The 20,316-nt window shown below is 35.9% G+C and overlaps 1 protein-coding gene and 1 long non-coding RNA gene across 7 annotated transcripts in view; one reads left to right on the top strand and one right to left on the bottom strand.

Moving 5' to 3' along the window:
* Positions 1 to 20,316, bottom strand: part of LOC147580952 (uncharacterized) — a 324,096-nt gene that overhangs the window by 134,145 nt on the left and 169,635 nt on the right. The window lies entirely within an intron of this gene.
* Positions 1 to 20,316, top strand: part of UBR2 (ubiquitin protein ligase E3 component n-recognin 2) — a 125,058-nt gene that overhangs the window by 45,419 nt on the left and 59,323 nt on the right. For 5 of the 6 annotated variants that reach the window (XM_086706871.1, XM_086706870.1, XM_086706868.1 and 2 more), the window contains 7 exons: positions 2,980 to 3,110; positions 5,944 to 6,082; positions 6,827 to 6,889; positions 10,746 to 10,866; positions 12,595 to 12,702; positions 13,291 to 13,379; positions 14,689 to 14,787. In XM_086706871.1, the coding sequence (XP_086562997.1) occupies positions 2,980 to 3,110; positions 5,944 to 6,082; positions 6,827 to 6,889; positions 10,746 to 10,866; positions 12,595 to 12,702; positions 13,291 to 13,379; positions 14,689 to 14,787 (750 nt within the window). Of the gene's footprint in view, positions 1 to 2,979; positions 3,111 to 5,943; positions 6,083 to 6,826; positions 6,890 to 10,745; positions 10,867 to 12,594; positions 12,703 to 13,290; positions 13,380 to 14,519; positions 14,619 to 14,688; positions 14,788 to 20,316 lie in introns of all 6 variants that reach the window. The other variant, XM_086706869.1, reaches the window with a different exon arrangement.

Consider the following 20,316-nt stretch of genomic DNA (forward strand, 5'->3'; position numbering starts at 1 on the left):
ATCGAGACTGCTTGGGATTCTCTCTCTCTCTTCCTCTCTCTCTACCCCTCCCTTGCTTGTGCTCTCTCTCTTTCTCTTAAACTTAAAAAAAAAAAAATTCCACATATGAGTGAAATCATATGGTATTTGTCTTTCTCTGCCTGACTTACTTCACTTAGCATTATAACTTATAGATTCATACACATTGTTTCAAATGGCAAGATTTTATTCTTTTTTATGGCTGAGTAATAATTCCATTGTATACATATGCTACATCTTTATCCTATCAGTGGTCACTAAAAGTGGTATTATTAATGAATTTATTGTTTATAAGTTGAATTGTGTATTAGTTACTTGTTAGAAAGTCAACTCGTGAAATAAGCGAGGTTGTTTTGATGACTGGTTTCTAGTTTATTACCAGTTTTAGTTGGGCAATATAGAGAAATGTAATTTTTCCATACCCATAGCTTATTTGCATATGAGAAGAGTTAAAATTATTATTATAATACAGTATATGCTTACATTAAAAAAAATTCAATGGGGCACCTAGGTGGCTCAGTCGACTGGGCATCCAACTTTGACTCAGGTCATGGTCTTGAGGTTCGTGACTTTGAGCCCCACGTCGGGCTCTGTGCTGACAGCTCAGACCCTGGAGCCTACTTTGGATTCTGTGTCTCCCTTTCTCTCTGTCCCTCCCCTGCTCATGCTCTGTCTCTTTCTCTCTCTCCCAAAAATAAATAAACATTAACAAAAATTTTTAAAATTCAGGGGCACCTGGGTGGCGCAGTCGGTTAAGCGTCCGACTTCAGCCAGGTCACGATCTCACGGTCCGTGAGTTCGAGCCCCGCGTCAGGCTCTGGGCTGACGGCTCGGAGCCTGGAGCCTGTTTCCGATTCTGTGTCTCCCTCTCTCTCTGCCCCTCCCTCGTTCATGCTCTGTCTCTCTCTGTCCCAAAAATAAATAAACGTTGAAAAAAAAATTTTTTTAATAAAAAAAAAAATTTTTTTTAAATTCAAACATTATAGTAGTGTATCACATAAAAGACTAGTTTTCCATAACCCCCACTGCCTTCTAACATAAGCACAGATGATCTTTTTAACAATATGCCTTGTATTCTTCTGGTTTGAAAGAAGAATAACTCAAGTTGACTCACTGACAAAGATGTGTATTTTCTAAAATAAACATACTCAAAGAACTAGTTATTAGTCATAGTTGATAATACAACATAGGATGAGATGGTCATTTATTTACTCATTCCAACTGACTTATGCTCTCATAAGAGCAATTTGAGCAGAAGTCTTTCTTAGTGTTTAATTTACTATTGTACATATGAGTAGACTTGCACAGCCTAGTATCCTTTCACTGCAGAAATAATTCTTTTTAATCAGTGATCATTTTTCAAGAAGTAGACATGTGTATCCAAAAATAGCAGAAAAATCTGTATTCCTAGGCCTGCCCCAAATTTGGCCAATGTAATAGCAAAGTTACCAGTTGGTGATCCCCAATATGTAATATAACACATTTTAGAGTATATTTTTACATTACTATTTTAAAATACAGGTAATTCTATATTTTTAAACTGATGTACAATTCAAACAGGAAACAGCTCTACCAGGTCCTGGGATTTTGTACAACAGTTTGAACACTACTGGCCTGGATTCTCAAGAATTGGCAGCAGTTTCTCTTTCAGGATCTGTTCCGTGCTTATAAATCTTGTTTGTTGTAATCGTTTCATCCTCTGATGTCTTATAACGTGGGACATAATTGTGAGAAATGGAATAATTGTAAGATAATATCACCAAGGAAACTGAATTTTCTACTTTCTATTTTGGTGTAGCATGAGGTTCATATTGTTATTAATACCCATACTTTTATGAATCCCCAGGATGTACCAGTTCTGGTTCCTTCTTTGTATGGATTGTTTCACTATGTTAATCATTTCTAGCCTCTATAAGAAATAGTAAAACTATGCTGGTAGGATAAAAAAATTTTCTTACATGGGACATATAAAGCAATCCATTGAGAAGAGTTGTGTAGGTTAAAAAAAGTGCTGTAAGACTTTGAAAAGTCTTCTTACTCTTCTTACTTTTTCTTCTGTTCTTCAAGCTCTACACCCATCTCCTTTAGGAATCTTTGTCTTGTTTTCCCTCCATTCTTTTTATTCCTCCTCTCCATTTGTTTTGTGTCAGTTCTACTAGGCTTATCTTTGGGGAGGATGTGCAAAAATGTCTGTATCCTTCATGTATATTTGCAAGAATGTGTTCATTCCTATTCTATGATGCTGGAACATACTGATTTTCTTATTTGAGAAATAATATAACACTAGCCATTAAGCTAAATAACATGTTTAGATTTAAGAGAAAGCATAAAGATTAAAATCGTGTAAAACATTTTGCCTAAAAGGTATGATAAACTCAGTGTATGTTTATAGTAATGCTTTTTCACATAACCTAGAAATTTTCTGACATACTCCCAGTTAAGTATAAGATGCAAAGTGCCCTGTTCCATGCATATGCAATGTGCCCTGATGAAATAAAGTAGACAAGGGAATCAAGGGGTAGTTCTCTGACTTTGTTGATTTCTTCCCTTTAGAATCCTCAAAATCAGGCTCTCCTTCATACCTGTAAAACTAAATATTGCTGGTCTGCCCTTGGATAACATTCCTTTGTTTATTCTGGAAATTGGGATTAGGAGGATATGAAGCTATAAAGATGGTTTGATGTTAAGTTTTAAAGATCTTGGAATGCCATTCTAAAGTGTTTAGATTTATGCATTAGGCATTGGGGTGCCATTGAACATTTTTGATTCAGTAATTGGGATCATTATGAACAAAGTGTTTTAGGAAACTGGATTTGGTAGGATGTAATGTACAGGCTCAAACTGAAGAGAAGCCGAAGCTGGAAGATCAGCCAGCTATTTACATTAGTATTTTGAGGTAAGGGAAGATGAGAATTAATGTGCATTTAAGATGGTTGCGGTTTTTTTTTTCTGTTCTTTCAGGATCCTCTTGTACATTTATCAGAAGATGTGATAGCAAGAACCTACAACATTTTTGCTATTATGTTTCGATATGCAGTCGAGATACTAACCTGGGAAAAAGAAAGTGAACTGCCAGCAGATTTAGAGATGGTGTAAGTGTGACACATTTATTCTTCATATTCGTATTTGCTCAAACTCAGTTTTAACCATTTTGATTCTAATTCCTCAAATTGAGTTGGAGCAAGGATAGAAGGATAGAGCATAATCTTTTCTTTCTTAATAATTACTTTCCCACAGAACAACTCTTTTATTTTATAGCTTTTAAATATGTGTGATCCACTTAGTTGGTAGAGGTTTCTCCCTGTTAATTGATTGGTTTAGTTAAGCCATGTCAGGGCTCTGCCCCTGGTTTCAGGCACAGGCAGTTTTCTGTTCTTCGTGTGATAAAACTGGTAACTCTAATATTTTTACCATTTGTACTTAGATTATTGAGGAGGTTGCGAACATGTGACCAGAGAGCTGGATTCGGCCATAGCTGTTTTAAGGGCTTCCTTTTCCATGTGATGTGCTTGCCTCAAGCAACAGTCTCTTTAAATCTAACCGAGATTGTTGGAATTGTATTCATATTTAAGATTGATTACAAGTTGAAGTGAGGGTCTGATGAACATTGGTGGTTTCTGTTTTGCTTCTCAGTAGTATTCTAGATAATTAGGTTGTGGGTTGTTTTTTTTAAAAAGTAAGGTGTTAGCTATATCTTTTTGGAAATGTTGAAAATGGTACCTCAGGAACTTGTCTTCACATACAGGTGTACCTTGTGGGTTTTGTAGGTTGGGTCCAGACCACTGCAATAAAGTTTGCCACATCAACTGACTCTTTTATCACTTGAACACTTAGAGGCCATTATAGGGCTATTAATTGGCCTACTTTCAATATTGTGTCTCAGGGAACAGGGAGGCCCCAGGAGAGGAAGACAGACGGGGAAACAGCTGGTGGGTGGAGCAGTAAGAACACACACAACATTTATCAATTAAGTTTGCAATCTTATGTGAATATGATTCCGAGTGCCCCAAAACAATTAGGATAGTAACATCAAAGATCAGTGATCACAAATTGCCATAAGAAATATAGTAATGATTAAAAAAAGTTTGAAATATTGTAAGAATTATCAAAATGTGATGTAGAGACAGGACATGAGCAAATGCTGTTGGAAAGATGGCATTGATAGGCTTGCTCAACATAGGGTTGCCACAAACCTTCAATTTGTAAAAACAAACAAAACCCCACAGTATTTGTAAAGCACAATAAAACAAGATGTGCCTGTACTTCAAGTTGGGAGCCATTGATCGAAAGCCCAAATTTAGACCCTAGAGCATAGAAGAGTTTTGTTTTTTAATTTTTTTTAATGTTTATGTATTTTTGAGAAAGATAGACACAGTGAGAGCAGAGGAGGGGCAGAAAGAGAGGGAGACACAAAATCTGAAGCAGGCTCCAGGCTCTGAGCTGTCAGCACAGAGCCTGATGCAAGGCTCGAACTCAATGACCTGTGAGATCATGACCTGAGCCGAAGTCAGACACTTAACCGACTGAGCCACCCAGGCACCTCAGAAGAGTTTTTTTACCTTTTTGTTCCATTGTATGTTCAAGGCTACCAATATATAAGGGAAAAAAATCTAACTTGCTTCTTTTATAATGTTTTCCCATGTTAGTAAACTACCCAGAAACCTGCATCACCTATACCCATTTAGATTTCAAGTCCAGCTGGTTCTCCCTCCATCAAACCATTCTACTTCTGGCGTGCCTGGGTGGCTTAGTCGGTTAAGCGTCCGACTTCGGCTAAGGTCATGATCTCACGGTCCGTGAATTCGAGCCCCGTGTCGGGCTGTGTGCTGACAGCTCAGAGCCTGGAGCCTGCTTCAGATTCTGTGTCTCCCTCTCTCTCTGACCCTCCCCTGTTCATGCTCTGTCTCTCTCTGTCTCAAAAATAAATAAACATTAAAAAAAAAAAAATTCTACTTCTGTTCCTCTCTATTTCTACTATCCTAGTCCAGATTAATTAATCATTCAGCAACATGGCCTCCCTAACTGAACTGCCATATCTACTCTTGTCCCTTAAGATTCATTCACCCTGTAGCACAGTGAACGTTAAGGCAAATCTGACTATATCTCCTATTTTAAATCCTTCAATGCCCTTAGAATGGCAAAATCAATTTCCATTGTAAGGTCTTCAAGATTTCTGCCTCTCTCCAACCTAATCTTCTCCCTCCCTGTGTTCCAGTTCCTAATACTTCCCTTTGCCACCTCAGGACCTTTGCATTCACCCTCCTCTAGCCCAGGTTTCTCAACTGTTGGCATTTAGGACCAGATTAGTTCTTTGTTATAAGGGCTGTCCAGTGCATTGTAGAATTTTTTTTGTTTTATTAATTTATTTTTTTAGTAATCTCTACCCCCAGCATGGGGCTCGAACTCACAACCCTGAGGTCAAGAGTCACATGCTCTTCCAACTGAGCCCATCAGGTGCCCAGTGGATTGTAGAATATTTAGCAGCATCCCTGGCCCTTATACACTAGATGCCAGTGACATTCCTGCCCCAGTCATGACAACAAAAAATGTCTCCAGACATTGCCAAATTGTCCTCTGTGGGGGACAGAGAATTGCCTCTAGTTGAGAACCGCTGATAGCCAATTCTGACTCTAGGCGTCAGATGACTTCTGTGGCAGTTCTTCTCTGAAGTCCCAGACCTGTTTTGTCCAACTGCAGCATTCTGTTCTTCTTGATAAAAGCTAGTTCAGTTAGAATTACATGTCTAATATATATCTTCCCCATCAGATGGTAATGTCATAGAGCATGGGGACCGCAGATGACTTTGCCATAGATATGTGCCCAGTACCTAGCACATTCCCTAGAGCAAAGTATGCTCTTACTAAATCAGCCTGAAGCTAGAGAATATGCAATTAGATAATATATAATTAATTTTTTATGTCACAGAGAGAAGAGTGATACCTACTATTGCATGCTGTTTAATGATGAGGTGCATACCTATGAACAAGTTATTTATACCCTTCAGAAAGCTGTTAACTGTACACAGAAAGAAGCCATTGGCTTTGCAACGACAGTAGATCGTGATGTAAGTAATTTCATTATATTGATGTCGGATAATAAATTGAACTTTCATTACAGATAAATTATTCTGGGAATATTGAGTTAGAGGTATATATGTCTAGTCTATTTTTTTTTATTTCATTTTAATATTGGCCCAAATACATACTCGGTATTACTGTAATCTGATATTCCATAGAAAGTTTAGGAGGAAATATAGATACAGTTGTCCTCATTCTACCCAGTGATTAGAAATAGTCAGTTATGGGACGCTTGGGTGGCTCAGTCGGTTAAGTGGCCGACTTCGGCTCAGGTCACGATCTCACACTCCGTGAGTTCGAGCCCCGCGTCGGGCTCTGTGCTGACTGCTCAGAGCCTGGAGCCTGTTTCAGATTCCGTGTCTCCCTCTCTCTGACCCTCCCCCGCTCATGCTCTGTCTCTCTCTGTCTCAAAAATAAATAAACGTTAAAAAAAAAAATTAAAAAAAAAAAAAAAAGAAATAGTTATGAAAATAGAAAGTATAGCAGCCTAGAAGAATAAATGTCGTATTGTTTAAGGAACTATACTTATTAATGGCTTGAAAATGTTAGGATGGTTTTGAAGGAAAATATTTTAATTTACTTTTCATCATTGAATAGAATGAATGTTATAAATATTAAAATTGGCCAGAACTGTTATATGCATAAATATGTTTATTTGTTTACTGGTTGAACAGTTTTAATACTGAATATAGTATTTTTACATGTTAATTTAAAATTTTTTCATTTACCAGGGACGTAGGTCTGTTCGATATGGAGATTTCCAGCATTGTGAACAAGCAAAATCAGTAATTGTGGTAAGTAATTTAGAAACATACCCACAGTATTATTTTTTTTATTTAAAACTAGTTCTGTATTTTGTCATTTATGAATGCATTTTTCTGCTTTCATGAAGGTAAAGCCAGCATCAACCAAAAGTCATATTTAATGATATGTTTCTCGAACATTGCATTATTGCTTTATCTAGTTTTTTTCAGCTGTGTAAGATTAATATAGAAAATGAATGTTTACATGAGATATATTTTCTGCCTTCCTATTTCTCTATCAGAGACATCTTAGAAAGTGTTTCATTGTTGTTTTGTTTTTGATAGGGTGTCACGTTACTTTTTAGGACTTAAACTGGCCTTTAGCACCAAGATTAGAATTCAAGGGAAGTTGTTTCTTGGTAACTTATAGCAAGGTATGCTGCATATATAATAGCACTTAGTGTATTATTTCTCTAAAAGAAAACTATTTCCCATGTTTATATTTATTTTTAAAAAGTAAGAATTATTTTAAACTATTCCATGTAAATGCATTTTATGTAAATGTCCTTTTAAAAAATAATTTTGTGTATTGTGAAATATTTTAAATATACAGATAAAAACAGAAATGACACAGTAAACACCTGTATGCCCACATTATACAACATTTCCTCATACTTTATGTAAACAAAATAATACAGAGTACCCAGTATTATTCCTTTAATCTTGCTCCCTTTTCTCCTACCCTAGGGATAAGTACTTTCATTAATTCATTTGTTCATTCTTGTGTGTGCCTCTATACTTCCATTTATTAAATCTGTCAACATTATATGTATTGATTTGGAGGCCTTTAAACATTATATAACAAGCTTCATACTGGATGTATTATACTGCAACTTTTCATTTCAGTGTTGGTTCTACATTTATGTGTGTTGATGCATGTACCTGTGAAGTGTTCCATTGATAACTTTACCATAGTTTTTCCATTCTCCTGCTGATAGACAATTAGGATAATCCCCCCCCCCCCGCCCCCATCACTAACAGTCCTTTTATGGACATTGTTTTGTCTCCTTGTTGCATAGATGCAAAGGTTTCTGTAGGGTATATACCAAGAAATGGAATTTCTGAGTTGTTAGGATATCAGCATTTTCATCTTTATTAGATTTTGCCAAGTTAGTCTCCAAAACAGTGGTACTAATATACATTCCCACCAACAGTGTATAGAGAGTTCCCATTTCTCCACAGCTTTGTCAAAACTGTATGTTGTCAGATTTTTTAACTTTTGCCAATTTAATGTGTATGAATGGCATCTCATCAATTAAATTTGCATTGCCTTAATTATTGAGTACCTTACTTCATGTTTATTTTTTTCTTTGAATTTCCTATTCGTACCCTTTACCATTTTTTTTCATTTAATGTTTAGGATAAACAGAGCACTCATAGATTATCAAGTAGGAACAAAATAGAAAAATGGACATAGGATATGAAAAGGCAGTCACAGGAGAGAAAATCTAGGCAGTCAGTGTATATGAAGAGACTCATTTGTTAGTAATCAGTAAAATGACAAGGAGATTTCATACTCATCAGGATGGAGAAATTAGAGTTATAAAATATCTTACTGGCAGAGAATTGGAATACTTGTGTAAAACTAAATTGCTACAGCATTTTAGGAAAATAATCTAATAGCATCTATGAAAGTTACCTTTCCTAAGAATTTATCCCATAGAAATGTAAGCACTAGGAAGTGTGTGTACAAAGATGTTCAGTACTGCTTTTTTTGGAGTCAACAGAAGACTGAAACAAAGGGAAGATGAATGCCCTTCTCTAGAGGATGTTTGAATAAATCCACACCACAGAATATCATGAGTCATTAACAAAAAAAATCAGTTAATGCAAAGATGCACAAGAGTATATATAGTATCCCATTTTTATAAATCAAATAAAAATCTTTATAAATGTATACATACATAATATATAGAGATAGAGAAAATATGCAAAGATGTACTGTCTTTTTTTTTAATATGAAATTTATTGTCAAATTGGTTTCCATACAATACCCAGTGCTTATCACAACAGGTGCCCTCCTCAATACCCATCACCCACCCTCCCTTCCCTCCCACCCCCCATCAACCCTCAGATTGTTCTCAGTTTTTAAGAGTCTCTTAAGGTTTGACTCCCTCCCTCTCTAACTTTTTTTTTTGTTGTTACTTCCCCTCCCCCATGGTCTTCTGTTAAGTTTCTCAGGATCCACATAAGAGTGAAAATATATGGTATCTGTCTTTCTCTGTATGACTTATTTCACTTAGCATAACACTCTCCAGTTCCATCCACATTGCTACAAAAGGCCAGATTTCATTCTTTCTCATTGCCAAGTAGTATTCCATTGTGTATATAAACCACAATTTCTTTACCCATTTATTAGTTGATGGACATTTAGACACTTCCCATAATTTGGCTATTGTTGAGAGTGCTGCTATAAACACTGGGGTACAAGTGCCCCTATGCACTAGCACTCCTGTATCCCTTGGGTAAATTCCTAGCAGTGCCATTGCTGGGTCATAGGGTAGATCTATTTTTAATTTTTTAAGGAACCTCCACACTGTTTTCCAGAGTGGCTGCACCAGTTTGCATTCCCACCAACAGTGCAAGAGGGTTCCCGTTTCTCCAGATGTACTGTTTTAATGTGGGTTATGGAGATGGAATGAAGTTGGGGTAGAAGGATGCTCCAAACAAAAAAATGAGAAGGGGGAATAAAAATTAAAAATTGTGTTAGACTTAAATAGACATTTCTTCAAAGAAAGTATATAAATTACCAATAAACACACGGAAACATGCTCAACATTACTAACCGTTAGGGAAATGCAAATAAAAACCATGATGAGATACCACCTGAAACCCGTTAGGATTGCTGTTATAAACAAAAACAATAGCACAACATCGCAAGTGTTGGTAGGGATATGGACGAATTGCAACCCTTGTGCACACTGCCGGTGGGAATGTAAAATGGTACAGCCACTATGGAAAACTGTATGGTGGTTCCTTTAAAAAAAAATAGAATTACCATATGATCCAGCAGTTTTGCTTCTGGATATATACACAAAAGAATGGAAAGCAGAGCCGCAGAGACATTTGCACAGCTATGTTCATAACAGCATTATCATTCACAATAGACAAATGATAGAAGCAATGCAAGTGTCTATTGATGGGTGAATGGATAAAATAAAATCTATATACATACAATAGAATATCATTCAGCCTTAAAAAGGAAGAAGATTCTGACACATGCTACATACATCCTGGATGAACCTTGAGGACATTATGCTTAGAGAAATAAGCCAGTCACAAAAAGATAAATATTGCATGATTCTGTTTATATGATACCTCTAGAGTTTGGTAGGTATAGAGTTTGGGTTTTGCAAGATGAAGAGAGTTCTGGAGATTGGTTACTCTACAGTGTGAATGTACTTAATAACACTTCTGAACTGTACACTGAGAAACGGTTACGTTGGAAATTGTAGTATTTTTTTTTTTGAAGTATCAATAACATCGCTTCTGTGCAGTAAAGCAAATTATTTAAATAAACGTGTAATTACATTTAAGAAATTAAAGACCTAAAACAAATGTAAGCTTTTAAATAAATTCTAATTGGTGGGGCAGATTTTCAAATATAGGACCAAAGATTCAGGTTACTCATGAGCTGTAACTTCTTACTTTGTTGTAAGAATCCTTAGATTCTTTCTAGAAAATTAGGATCTGAGTAAGGCAAGCCAAGTGGTATTTTTCTTACACACATACATGAAAAATTCTCCTGTAATGATGAGAGTGTAGTTACATTAAATAAAAATATTAGCTTTTTTCTATAAGATAGCCTTTTTAAGTTTGTTTTTTCATTCTACCATTTCTTTTTAAGAGAAATACCAGTAGACAGACAAAGCCACTCAAAGTTCAAGTTATGCATTCGTCTATTGTGGCACATCAGAATTTTGGTTTGAAACTTTTGTCTTGGCTGGGAAGTATTATTGGATATTCAGGTAGGTTCAAAAAAACTATTTTGGAAAAAAAAATCAAGTGAAATAATTTCTTGCTTTAATTTCACATTTTAAAATACCATCTCAGAATATCTTTATGCACAGAAAAACCCACATTTCCCATATTTTGATCCACAGGATTTTTTATATGCATACAAAGGATTCTGTCCTCAAATAAATGCAGGAAATATTGGATTAAACAGTGGTAAATGACATTAGTATGCTAATGAAATCTAAATCTCACAGACTTGATACAAGAACTTTTTTTTTTAAACAACATTCTGTGGAACTCTGTTCCACTGAGCAAGCTGGAGAATACAAGTGTAAATAAAACCTAACTGATTACCAGTTTAGAGGATACAACACTAATGTTGAAATTTTTGTTTTGACTCCTCCAGATTTTGGTTACTAATAATTTGCAGCTCTGAACACTTGCAAATTTGAAGTTACTGATTTGTATTTACTGTCTTTGTCTTTCCACAGTCCACAAATTAAATCATCTTTCTAACGTGGTGGTAACAGAACAAAGAACTCTCATGTCTAATGCCAAAAGTACAAGTTTGGCGTATAAAATATAACACAAAAGAGAAAAACAGGAATACATCTAAGCTGTTTGTCATACTGTTTTTCAGGCAAGAGAGGTGGTTTGGATAAATGACATTTTGAGGTTTATTATAAAGAGAATTTCTAAAATATTTATCTTAAAAGAACATTGCCACATTGTGAACTGACAGTTGAAAATATTGAGGTGTGGAAATTTAGGAGACCATGTTTGCTTGCCTTTTAAATAAATGTCTCTCCAGTTATTTTTGTTATCCTCGTATATTTGAGTTTTGGTGTTTTCTATTGGATACCTGTGTGCCAAATTCTGTGCTACAGTAGTAATGACTAGTAGTATCATGGAAGCAATTTTCTGTCAAGAAATTTTTTGAGATATTTACCTGAAATAATTTAAAGACTATCTTTTATTTAATATTTATGTAAGTGTTTCTCTTTAGCCTTGTAAAAAATTTCTATTCAGTGACTTTTAGAACTAAATTTTAAAATTACTCCATTTTTACCTGATTATTTTGCATGCTTCTAGAAGACTAAAAACAGTAATTTTAATTATAAAGTATGAAACAAAAAGGTTATTGAAGTTTTGGCTATGTTAATGCTTATGTTCATATTTGAAGAACTTTTTTTTTTTTTTTTAAGTTCAGCATTTAGAAGATGTAGCAATTTGTCTTCCAGGACCTCTTCATAGTAGGTACACATAGGTACACAGGGAACGTTTGTTTAATGAATGGAAGCATTTTGCAGAACACTAATAAATGGACTGAGATATAGTACAGAGGCTATGCATTTTTTTTAATGGTAGCACAATTCTATATTACACCTACCTTCAGTTATCATGGGATGTAACAGTTTTGCTATAATCTGGTTTAATTAGCATAGGTCCTTAAAGAACAGTATTTAAATTTTTTACAACATAAGAGATCGTTGACTTTCTGATAGACGTATATTTTGGTATTCTCGAATAAGAATTGGTATATAATGCAGGATTTAGAATTTTCCTCCTTTTTGTGAAAATGTTAATAAAATAGTTAATATATTTACCTTTTCTGAATAAATTTGACCTTTAGTAAACATGTAAAATTCTATAGATTCGTTAGAACATTTCTATTAAAATGTCATTTTATTTTAATACTTAAAGTTACTATTTCATGACTACTTTTCTTCCTGTTTTAGATGGGCTTCGCCGAATTTTATGTCAAGTCGGTTTACAAGAAGGGCCAGATGGTGAAAACTCTTCTCTGGTGGATAGATTGATGCTTAATGATTCCAAATTGTGGAAAGGTAATCTTTTAACTACTTTCAAGGTATAGGGGAACCTTAAATAGGTAATTGGGAAACTGTTTTTTTTTTTTTTTCATTTGGGAAGGTATTTAATAAATATACTTACAGTTTTTAGAATAAGTACATGTAGTCTTGTTCTCTGGAAGAAACAAAAACAGATTTTGGAGTCCAAGACCTAAATTAAATAACCTTTATATTTTGTTAGAAAACCATTTTTAGAAAAACCAATTTTTTGAGAAGCAGATTGCAGGGTGCCTGGGTGGCTCAGTCAGTTGAGCATCTAACTCTGGATTTCAGCTCAGGTCGTGATCTCATGGTTCATGAGATAAAGCCCTGTGCCGGGCACTGTACTGATAGCACAGAGCCTGCTTGGGATTCTCTCTCTCTCTGTCTCTCTCTGCTCTGTCCCCCCCAATTAATAAATAAACATTAAAAAAAAAAAAGTAGATTGCAAATATTTTATACTGAATAACATGTACAGTTTTGCCCTTGAGACTTAAAATACAATTGTTCACATAAATACTTTGGAAATGTAATTTTTGGTTTGTTTGATATATCCTTATTTTACATCTGCTCTTTTCGTAAAAGGTGCTAGGAGTGTGTATCATCAGTTGTTCATGAGCAGTCTGCTTATGGATTTGAAATATAAGAAACTGTTTGCTGTTCGATTTGCAAAGGTAAGTAGTTTCTCAGTTTTGAAATTTAACAAAATAGTCAGGTTATATATGGAGTAAATATAACCTGTGATTATATCCAGGCTTTGTAATATTAGCAACTAATAATAATATGTTACTTGTTGATTTTAAACCCTAAGAAACTTTGTAAGTGATCTTTTTATCTTTTATCAATAGAGTAAAATTCTAGCTGTAAGACTTTTCTTGTTCATCACCTGCCGCGATAATACAAATATCCAACTGTGAAATGTGTATGATCTAAAATGATAAATGAAGAATTTAAACTTATGCCATGGTGAATTATGGTATTATTCTCATTGAGATTTGTATAAGGAAAAGATCATCTTAGCTGAAATGGCATGGATATATGGATGTGATTTTAAGAATCATGAATTCTTGGAGTTCCTGGCTGGCTCAATCAGAAGAGCATGTGACTATCTCAGGGTCATGTGCTGGAGCCCTATGTTGGGTGTGGAGATTACTTAAAATAAATAAAACTTTAAAAAAAAGAAGAAGAATCATCAACTCTTGGTTGTTGATATTGTTGAAGTATGTTCTCCCTTTCCATAGTATGTGCTTGTTTTTTTGTTTTCACCTGAATTAGGAATTCTTAAGGAAGCATATGAGGATCATTTGGGGAGCTCTTTCAAAATATATATATATATATATATATATATATATATATATATATATATATATATATATATATATATATATATATATATATATATATTTGTGTATCATTCTTAAACTTGCTGAAAAGCAGATTCACCAAGAATGGTGTCTAAGCTTGTATCCTTTGAAAGAGCCATCAGGTGATTCTGATATACATCCATAAGAAAGAAAAGTCTGGTTTCATCAGAGACCATGTAACACTGCTGTGGTTTAGCCCTGCCAGTATACAATAACATCCCAGCATTTTAGATGCTATTGCTCCTATTTGAGCTCATAAATTGCCATCATGCGTGAGAAGATTGTATAGTGAACCGGTATTTATACAAAATTTAATTGGTAGAAGTCATTTCAGTTATCATTCTCATAGCAGTGTTATCTTAATTGATTCCTCCAGCACTGACTTTTCATTATAATCCTTAAACATTTGGTCAATGTGGATTAGAGGTGAATCTCCCCCTTGTTGTTTAGAATTACCAGCAGTTGCAGAGAGATTTTATGGAGGATGATCACGAGCGAGCAGTGTCCGTGACTGCTCTGTCTGTCCAGTTCTTCACTGCACCTACTCTGGTGAGTAGTGCTTGCCTTTTCTTTGTAACTGATAGCTGGCACTCCTTGCCTTTTTTTGCCTTCTTAATAGAACTATGAGCGTTTGCAGAGTGATTATGTGACAGATGACCACGACAGAGAGTTTTCAATCGCAGACCTCTCGGTTCAGATATTCACGGTTCCTTCACTTGTAAGTACGAAAAGATTAAGAAGAACTTTCTTGTTTTCCATTGACAGAAGTAAAGCCTTAAAATAATAGAGAATGAAGATCTGTATATTCCTGAATAGAATAATATTTTATTAGTGGATGATAGGGCGTTAGGCACCTTCAACCATTCTAGAACATATCGTTCAGTATGTAATCTAAAGAGAAGAAATCATTTAAGCTTAATCTCTCTACTTTCTTGTACTACTTCCCTGAGGTTTTGAACTGATGAGTTAAAAATTAAACTGAGTTGGGGCGCCTGGGTGGCGCAGTCGGTTAAGCGTCCGACTTCAGCCAGGTCACGATCTCGCGGTCCGTGAGTTCGAGCCCCGCGTCGGGCTCTGGGCTGATGGCTCAGAGCCTGGAGCCTGTTTCTGATTCTGTGTCTCCCTCTCTCTCTGCCCCTCCCCCGTTCATGCTCTGTCTCTCTCTGTCCCCAAAAAAATAAATAAACGTTAAAAAAAAAAAAAAATTAAACTGAGTGGTTTAACACATGCATCCATTAGAAACAGCATATTGTATACAAACTCACATTTTGAGAAGCTCCCTCCCCCATCCCCGTAAGGGAAAGGATAGCTAAGGCAACTGAATTGCAATGACTGTGGGTGGTCTTGTACTAAGTTTCACTAGTTGCTCAGGAAGGCATCACTATGTTTTAGTGCTATACAGAAATTAAAATTCATATTTCATTTATTTAACAAAAATGTATTGAGCATCCATGATTTATCAGGCACAGTTCTAGGCTTTGGGAACACCATAGTGAACAAAAACTGATGCTATCCTTGGCCTCATGGAACTTAAAATAATGGGAAAGACTCACAGAATTCATTAATTAAAATTATAATGAAAACTCAAGAATTTGGTTGTTTTGGGGTGCCTGTGTGGCTCAGATCGTGAGCTCACAGTTCACGAGTTCAAGCCCTGTGTCAGGCTCACTGTTGTCAGTGCAGAACCCGCTTTGGATCCTGTCCCCCTCTTTCCTTGCCCCTCCCCCACTCACTCTCTCTCAAAAAATAAAAATAAACATTAAAAAATAAATAAAATTTAAAAACATAATTTGGTTGTTTTGAGAGAGAATAATAGATCTGACCTTTTCCCAAAGTTCAGAGACAGATTCTATAGGTAAGGCACCTTTATGTGGAGTCATGAAGGAAAGTTCATTTAAAGGGACCAGAGAAAGTCTGGTGAGGTAGGAAAGTTCCTATACAGGAAACAGAAGGAAAGCCAGCACAGTTGAAGATTCTTGAACATGGAATAAAATGTGACCAGAAATGAAGGTGGTGGGTGCCAGATTGTATAGAATTAAGAGTACTGTGTGGTTATTTTACTAACAAGGTACCTTTTCCAGTTTTTTTGTTCATTTGTCTTTAATGAGCATTTTTCCCCCCAAATTACCTTTATTTCATTTAGTACAGTTGAAGCTATCTGAAGTCTGTTTATCCACTAATGAGATATTATAGGCCAAATTAAAGATTTTGGTTTTTATTTGAAGACTATGGGAAGGCAGTGAAGAGTTTTAAGTGGTAACATTTACATCATCACGTTTGTGATTTTTTTTTTAAAAGATCATGCTGTTTGTAATTTGGAGAACAAATTGACAGGGGGGCAAAAGCAAGTGTGCGGAACCTCATTAGAACCTGATGCAATGATCCAGACCAGAGTTGGTGGCAACTTGAGCTGGGATTATGGCAGCAAATATGAGTGGTGAGAGAGATTTAGGTAGTAAAATCCATAGGACCAGCCAGACTTGGGTTTGAGGGGTCAGTTGGTGATTGGTTGTTAGATTCAAGGGAAAGTGTGAAGATGATTCCCAGGTTTGTAACTTGCAGCCCAGTAAGTGTTGTGCCACTTGCACGGGGGGGTTGGAGAATGAGTAGGATTTATGAAGAGAAAGAGTGATGCTTTCATTTTAGTCAGGGATGTTTGAGAAGCCCCTGAGATAATCTGATGTGTATCCAGATGTTTCCTCCGTTGATCTTTTTGTCTATTTCCATGTCAGAACCCAGTTTTAATAATTTTAGCTTAATATTCTATTTTGATATCTTCTAGAGCTAAATCCTTTAGTATTAAAGATGAACTAAAATCAGTTTGTCAATTCTTCCCTCCCCCCCCCCCCCGAAAAATGAAAGACACATTAGGATTTTGATTGGAAAGGTATTGTATTTATAGATTCTTTGCAAAGAGCTGATATCTTTGCAATATTAAATATCTCCATCCAGGAACATAATTTGTCCTCATGTGTGAGGTTTTATTTTATGCTCTTAGTACAAGCTTTATAGTTCTCTTGTTTGGTCATACACATTTTTAATTTGGCTATGGCTTGTATGTAGAAAAAGTACTGATATTTGTAGATTCATCTTGTATCTGGCCCTCTTATTAACATTTCTTCTAACATTTTGTGCTGATTCTTTGGGATTTCTAATAATCTACAAGTAATTTTTGTTCCTTCTAATATTTCAACTTTTAATTTTTACTTCTTGTGTGATTCCTTTAGTTAGAAACACTGGAAAAAAAATAGTGTATGTGTTCATTTACTCAGAGCTCATTTATTTAGCACCTTTATTGAGTAGGTACTGTTTTGGGCCCTGGAGGTAAGCATTGCAGTAAACAAAGCAGACAAAAGTCCCTGTTACCACGGAATTTATAGGCTGAGAAGAAACAGATACACAAACATTTGCATACTGTTTATAAATCAAGCGTTGGTAAGTGCTATGAAGTAGAAAAGCAGGTTAAGGGGATCGAGAGTGACAGTGGGGGGGGGGGGGGTGCTCATATTTTATACATATCAGAAGGCCGCTCAGAGAAGTGGTTTTTGAACAGGAAACTGAAGGAAGTGGGAAATGAGTCGTGTGACTAACTGGTGGAAGATGAATTCATCTGAGATGAATGTGCACTTGGCATTTTGGAAGAAGGAACCCCAAACAGGCCAGAGTTGCTAGATAAATGAATGGTCAGTGACCTCACTGAGTTTAGGGATAGGGGTGAAGATGCAGTGGGTAAGGCCATTGCAAGAGCTTAGGTCTTTTGCCTGAAGAAAGTAGAAGAAGGCAAATAATAAAGAGCAGAAATTAATAAAACAAAGCAAATATACATGAGAAAAATCAATACAACCAAAAAAGTTGGTTCTTTGAAAAGAACAAAGAAGGGCGCCTGAGTGGCTCAGTTGCTTGAGCATCCGACTTCAGCTCAGGTCATGATCTCACGGTCCGTGAGTTCGAGCTCCACGTTGGGCTCTGTGCTGACAGCTCAGAGTCTGGAGCCTGCTTCGGATTCTGTGTCTCCCTCTCTGTAACCCTCCCCCGTTCCTCTCTCTCTGTCTCAAAAATAAACATTAAAAAAAAAAAAATAAAGACCAAAGAAAAGGACTAGATTTCTAGAAAGTCTAATAGGAAAAATAGAAAAATTTAATTTAATTAATTAATTTTTTTTACGTTTATTTATTTTTGGGACAGAGAGAGACAGAGCATGAACGGAGGAGGGGCAGAGAGAGAGGGAGACACAGAATCGGAAGCAGGATCCAGGCTCTGAGCCATCAGCCCAGAGCCCGATGCGGGGCTCGAACTCACGGACCGCGAGATCGTGACCTGAGCTGAAGTCAGACGCTTAACCCATTGAGCCACCCAGGTGCCCCGAAAAATTTAATTTTAAAAAGGACTATAAAAAAATCACCGATTTAAAAAAAAAACAGATTTTTACAGATATTAAGGAGAAAAGAAGGCAATATTGGGACCAACTTACATCAATATATTTGGAAATTTGGATGAAATGAACAGATTCCTAAGAAAATCCACAGGTTATTAAAAGAGAAACAAAAAACAGAATCTTTAATTATAATAAAAATTTTCTCACAAAGAAGTCTCCGGGCCCAAATGGCTACACTGGAGAATTCTTCCAAACGTTTGAGAAAGAAATAACACTGGTCTTACATAAATTTTTCCAGAAAACAGAGAAGGAGAATATACTGGCCAGTTTAATTGAGTTTTCTGTAATCTTGATACCAAAACTCAACAAGGCATTCATTACAAGAAAAGAAAATTACTGGGGCACCTGACTGGCTCAGTCGGTTGAGCATCTGACTTCAGCTCAGGTCATGATCTCACGGTTCTGGTTCATGAGTTTGAGCCCCACTTGGGCTCGAGCCTGGAGCCTGCTTCAGATTCTGTGTCTCCCTCTCTCTCTGCCCCTCCCCTGCTCGCTCTCTCTCTCTCTCTCTCAAAAATTAAAAAAAAATTAAAAAAGAAGGAAATTACCGTCTAATCTCTCTCACATATGAGGTTGCATAAATCAAATCAAGCATTATAGAAAAAGGATAATACATCACAACCCCATTTGGTCTTTTTCCTTAATGCAAGAGCAATATAGCATTTGGGGGGGGGGGGGAATCAGCTGGCATTACTTACCTTATTAACATGAAAAGAAAAAAAGTGTATCAAATGCTTTCCCGGAATTCATAAAAATTCAACAGTCATTCATAATTTAAAACAAAAATACCCCATAGCAAAGTAGGAATGAGAGAAAACTTTTAATAGAGTACCTAAGAACAAAACAAAAAACAGAAACCTAAAACAAACATTGTACTTAATGGTATTAAAAGCTTTCCCCCTGAGATTAGGAATGAGAAAGATTCCTGCTTTTATTCACCACATGGTAGACTGCCATTCTTTCTGTAATTTCTTGAGATAGATGTTTAAGTCATTGACTTTCAGCCTTTCTTTGCTGATATAAGGCTTAAGTTTCTAAGCACAATGTAAGCTGTATTTCATAGTTTTGTTATGTCCTATTTTTATTATACAGTTCAAAAACTTCACTGAGTTCCTTAGTGATCTCTTGACCCATTTTTTCTTCGTGATTAAATGTCTTAGAAATATATTGCTAAATTTTAAAACACTTGGGCATTTTCTAATTATTTTGTTATGAATTCTAGCTTAATTTCACTATGATCAGAGAACATGCTCTGATTTCAGTCCTCTGTTGAGTGTAGCTTTGTGGCCCAGAATTTTTTCATTTTTGGTAAATGTCCAATGTGGACTTGAAAATAATGTATATTCTCCTTTATCATTGGGTACAGTGTTTCTATATGTCACTTAGGTCAAGTGTGTTCATTTTCATTGTGTAAATCTTTTTTTGTTTTGTTTTTTTCTTTTTGTAAATCTTTTATATACATACTAATTTTCTGTCTGTTTGTTCCATCAGTTATTGAAGCATCTATAAGATGGGCTATAAGTCTCCCACAGTGATTGTTGGATTTGTCTTTCTCTTTTTGTTTTTTGTTTTTTGTTTTTTTTAATGTTTATTTATTTTTGAGAGAGAGAGAGACAGAGTGTGAGCAGTGGAGGGGCAGAGAGAGAGAGAGAGAGGGAGACACAGAATCTGAAGCAGGCTCCAGGCTCTGAGCTCTCAGCACAGAGCCCGACATGGGGCTTGAACTCACAAACCATGAGATCATGACCTGAGGTGAAGTTGGACGCTTAACCAACTGAGCCACCCAGGCACTCCAATACTTTCAAATTTTGT

The sequence above is a fragment of the Puma concolor genome, chromosome B2 (genome assembly GCF_028749965.1).
Source record: "Puma concolor isolate L17-30 chromosome B2, mPumCon1.1.hap2, whole genome shotgun sequence".
Lineage (NCBI taxonomy): Eukaryota > Metazoa > Chordata > Mammalia > Carnivora > Felidae > Puma > Puma concolor.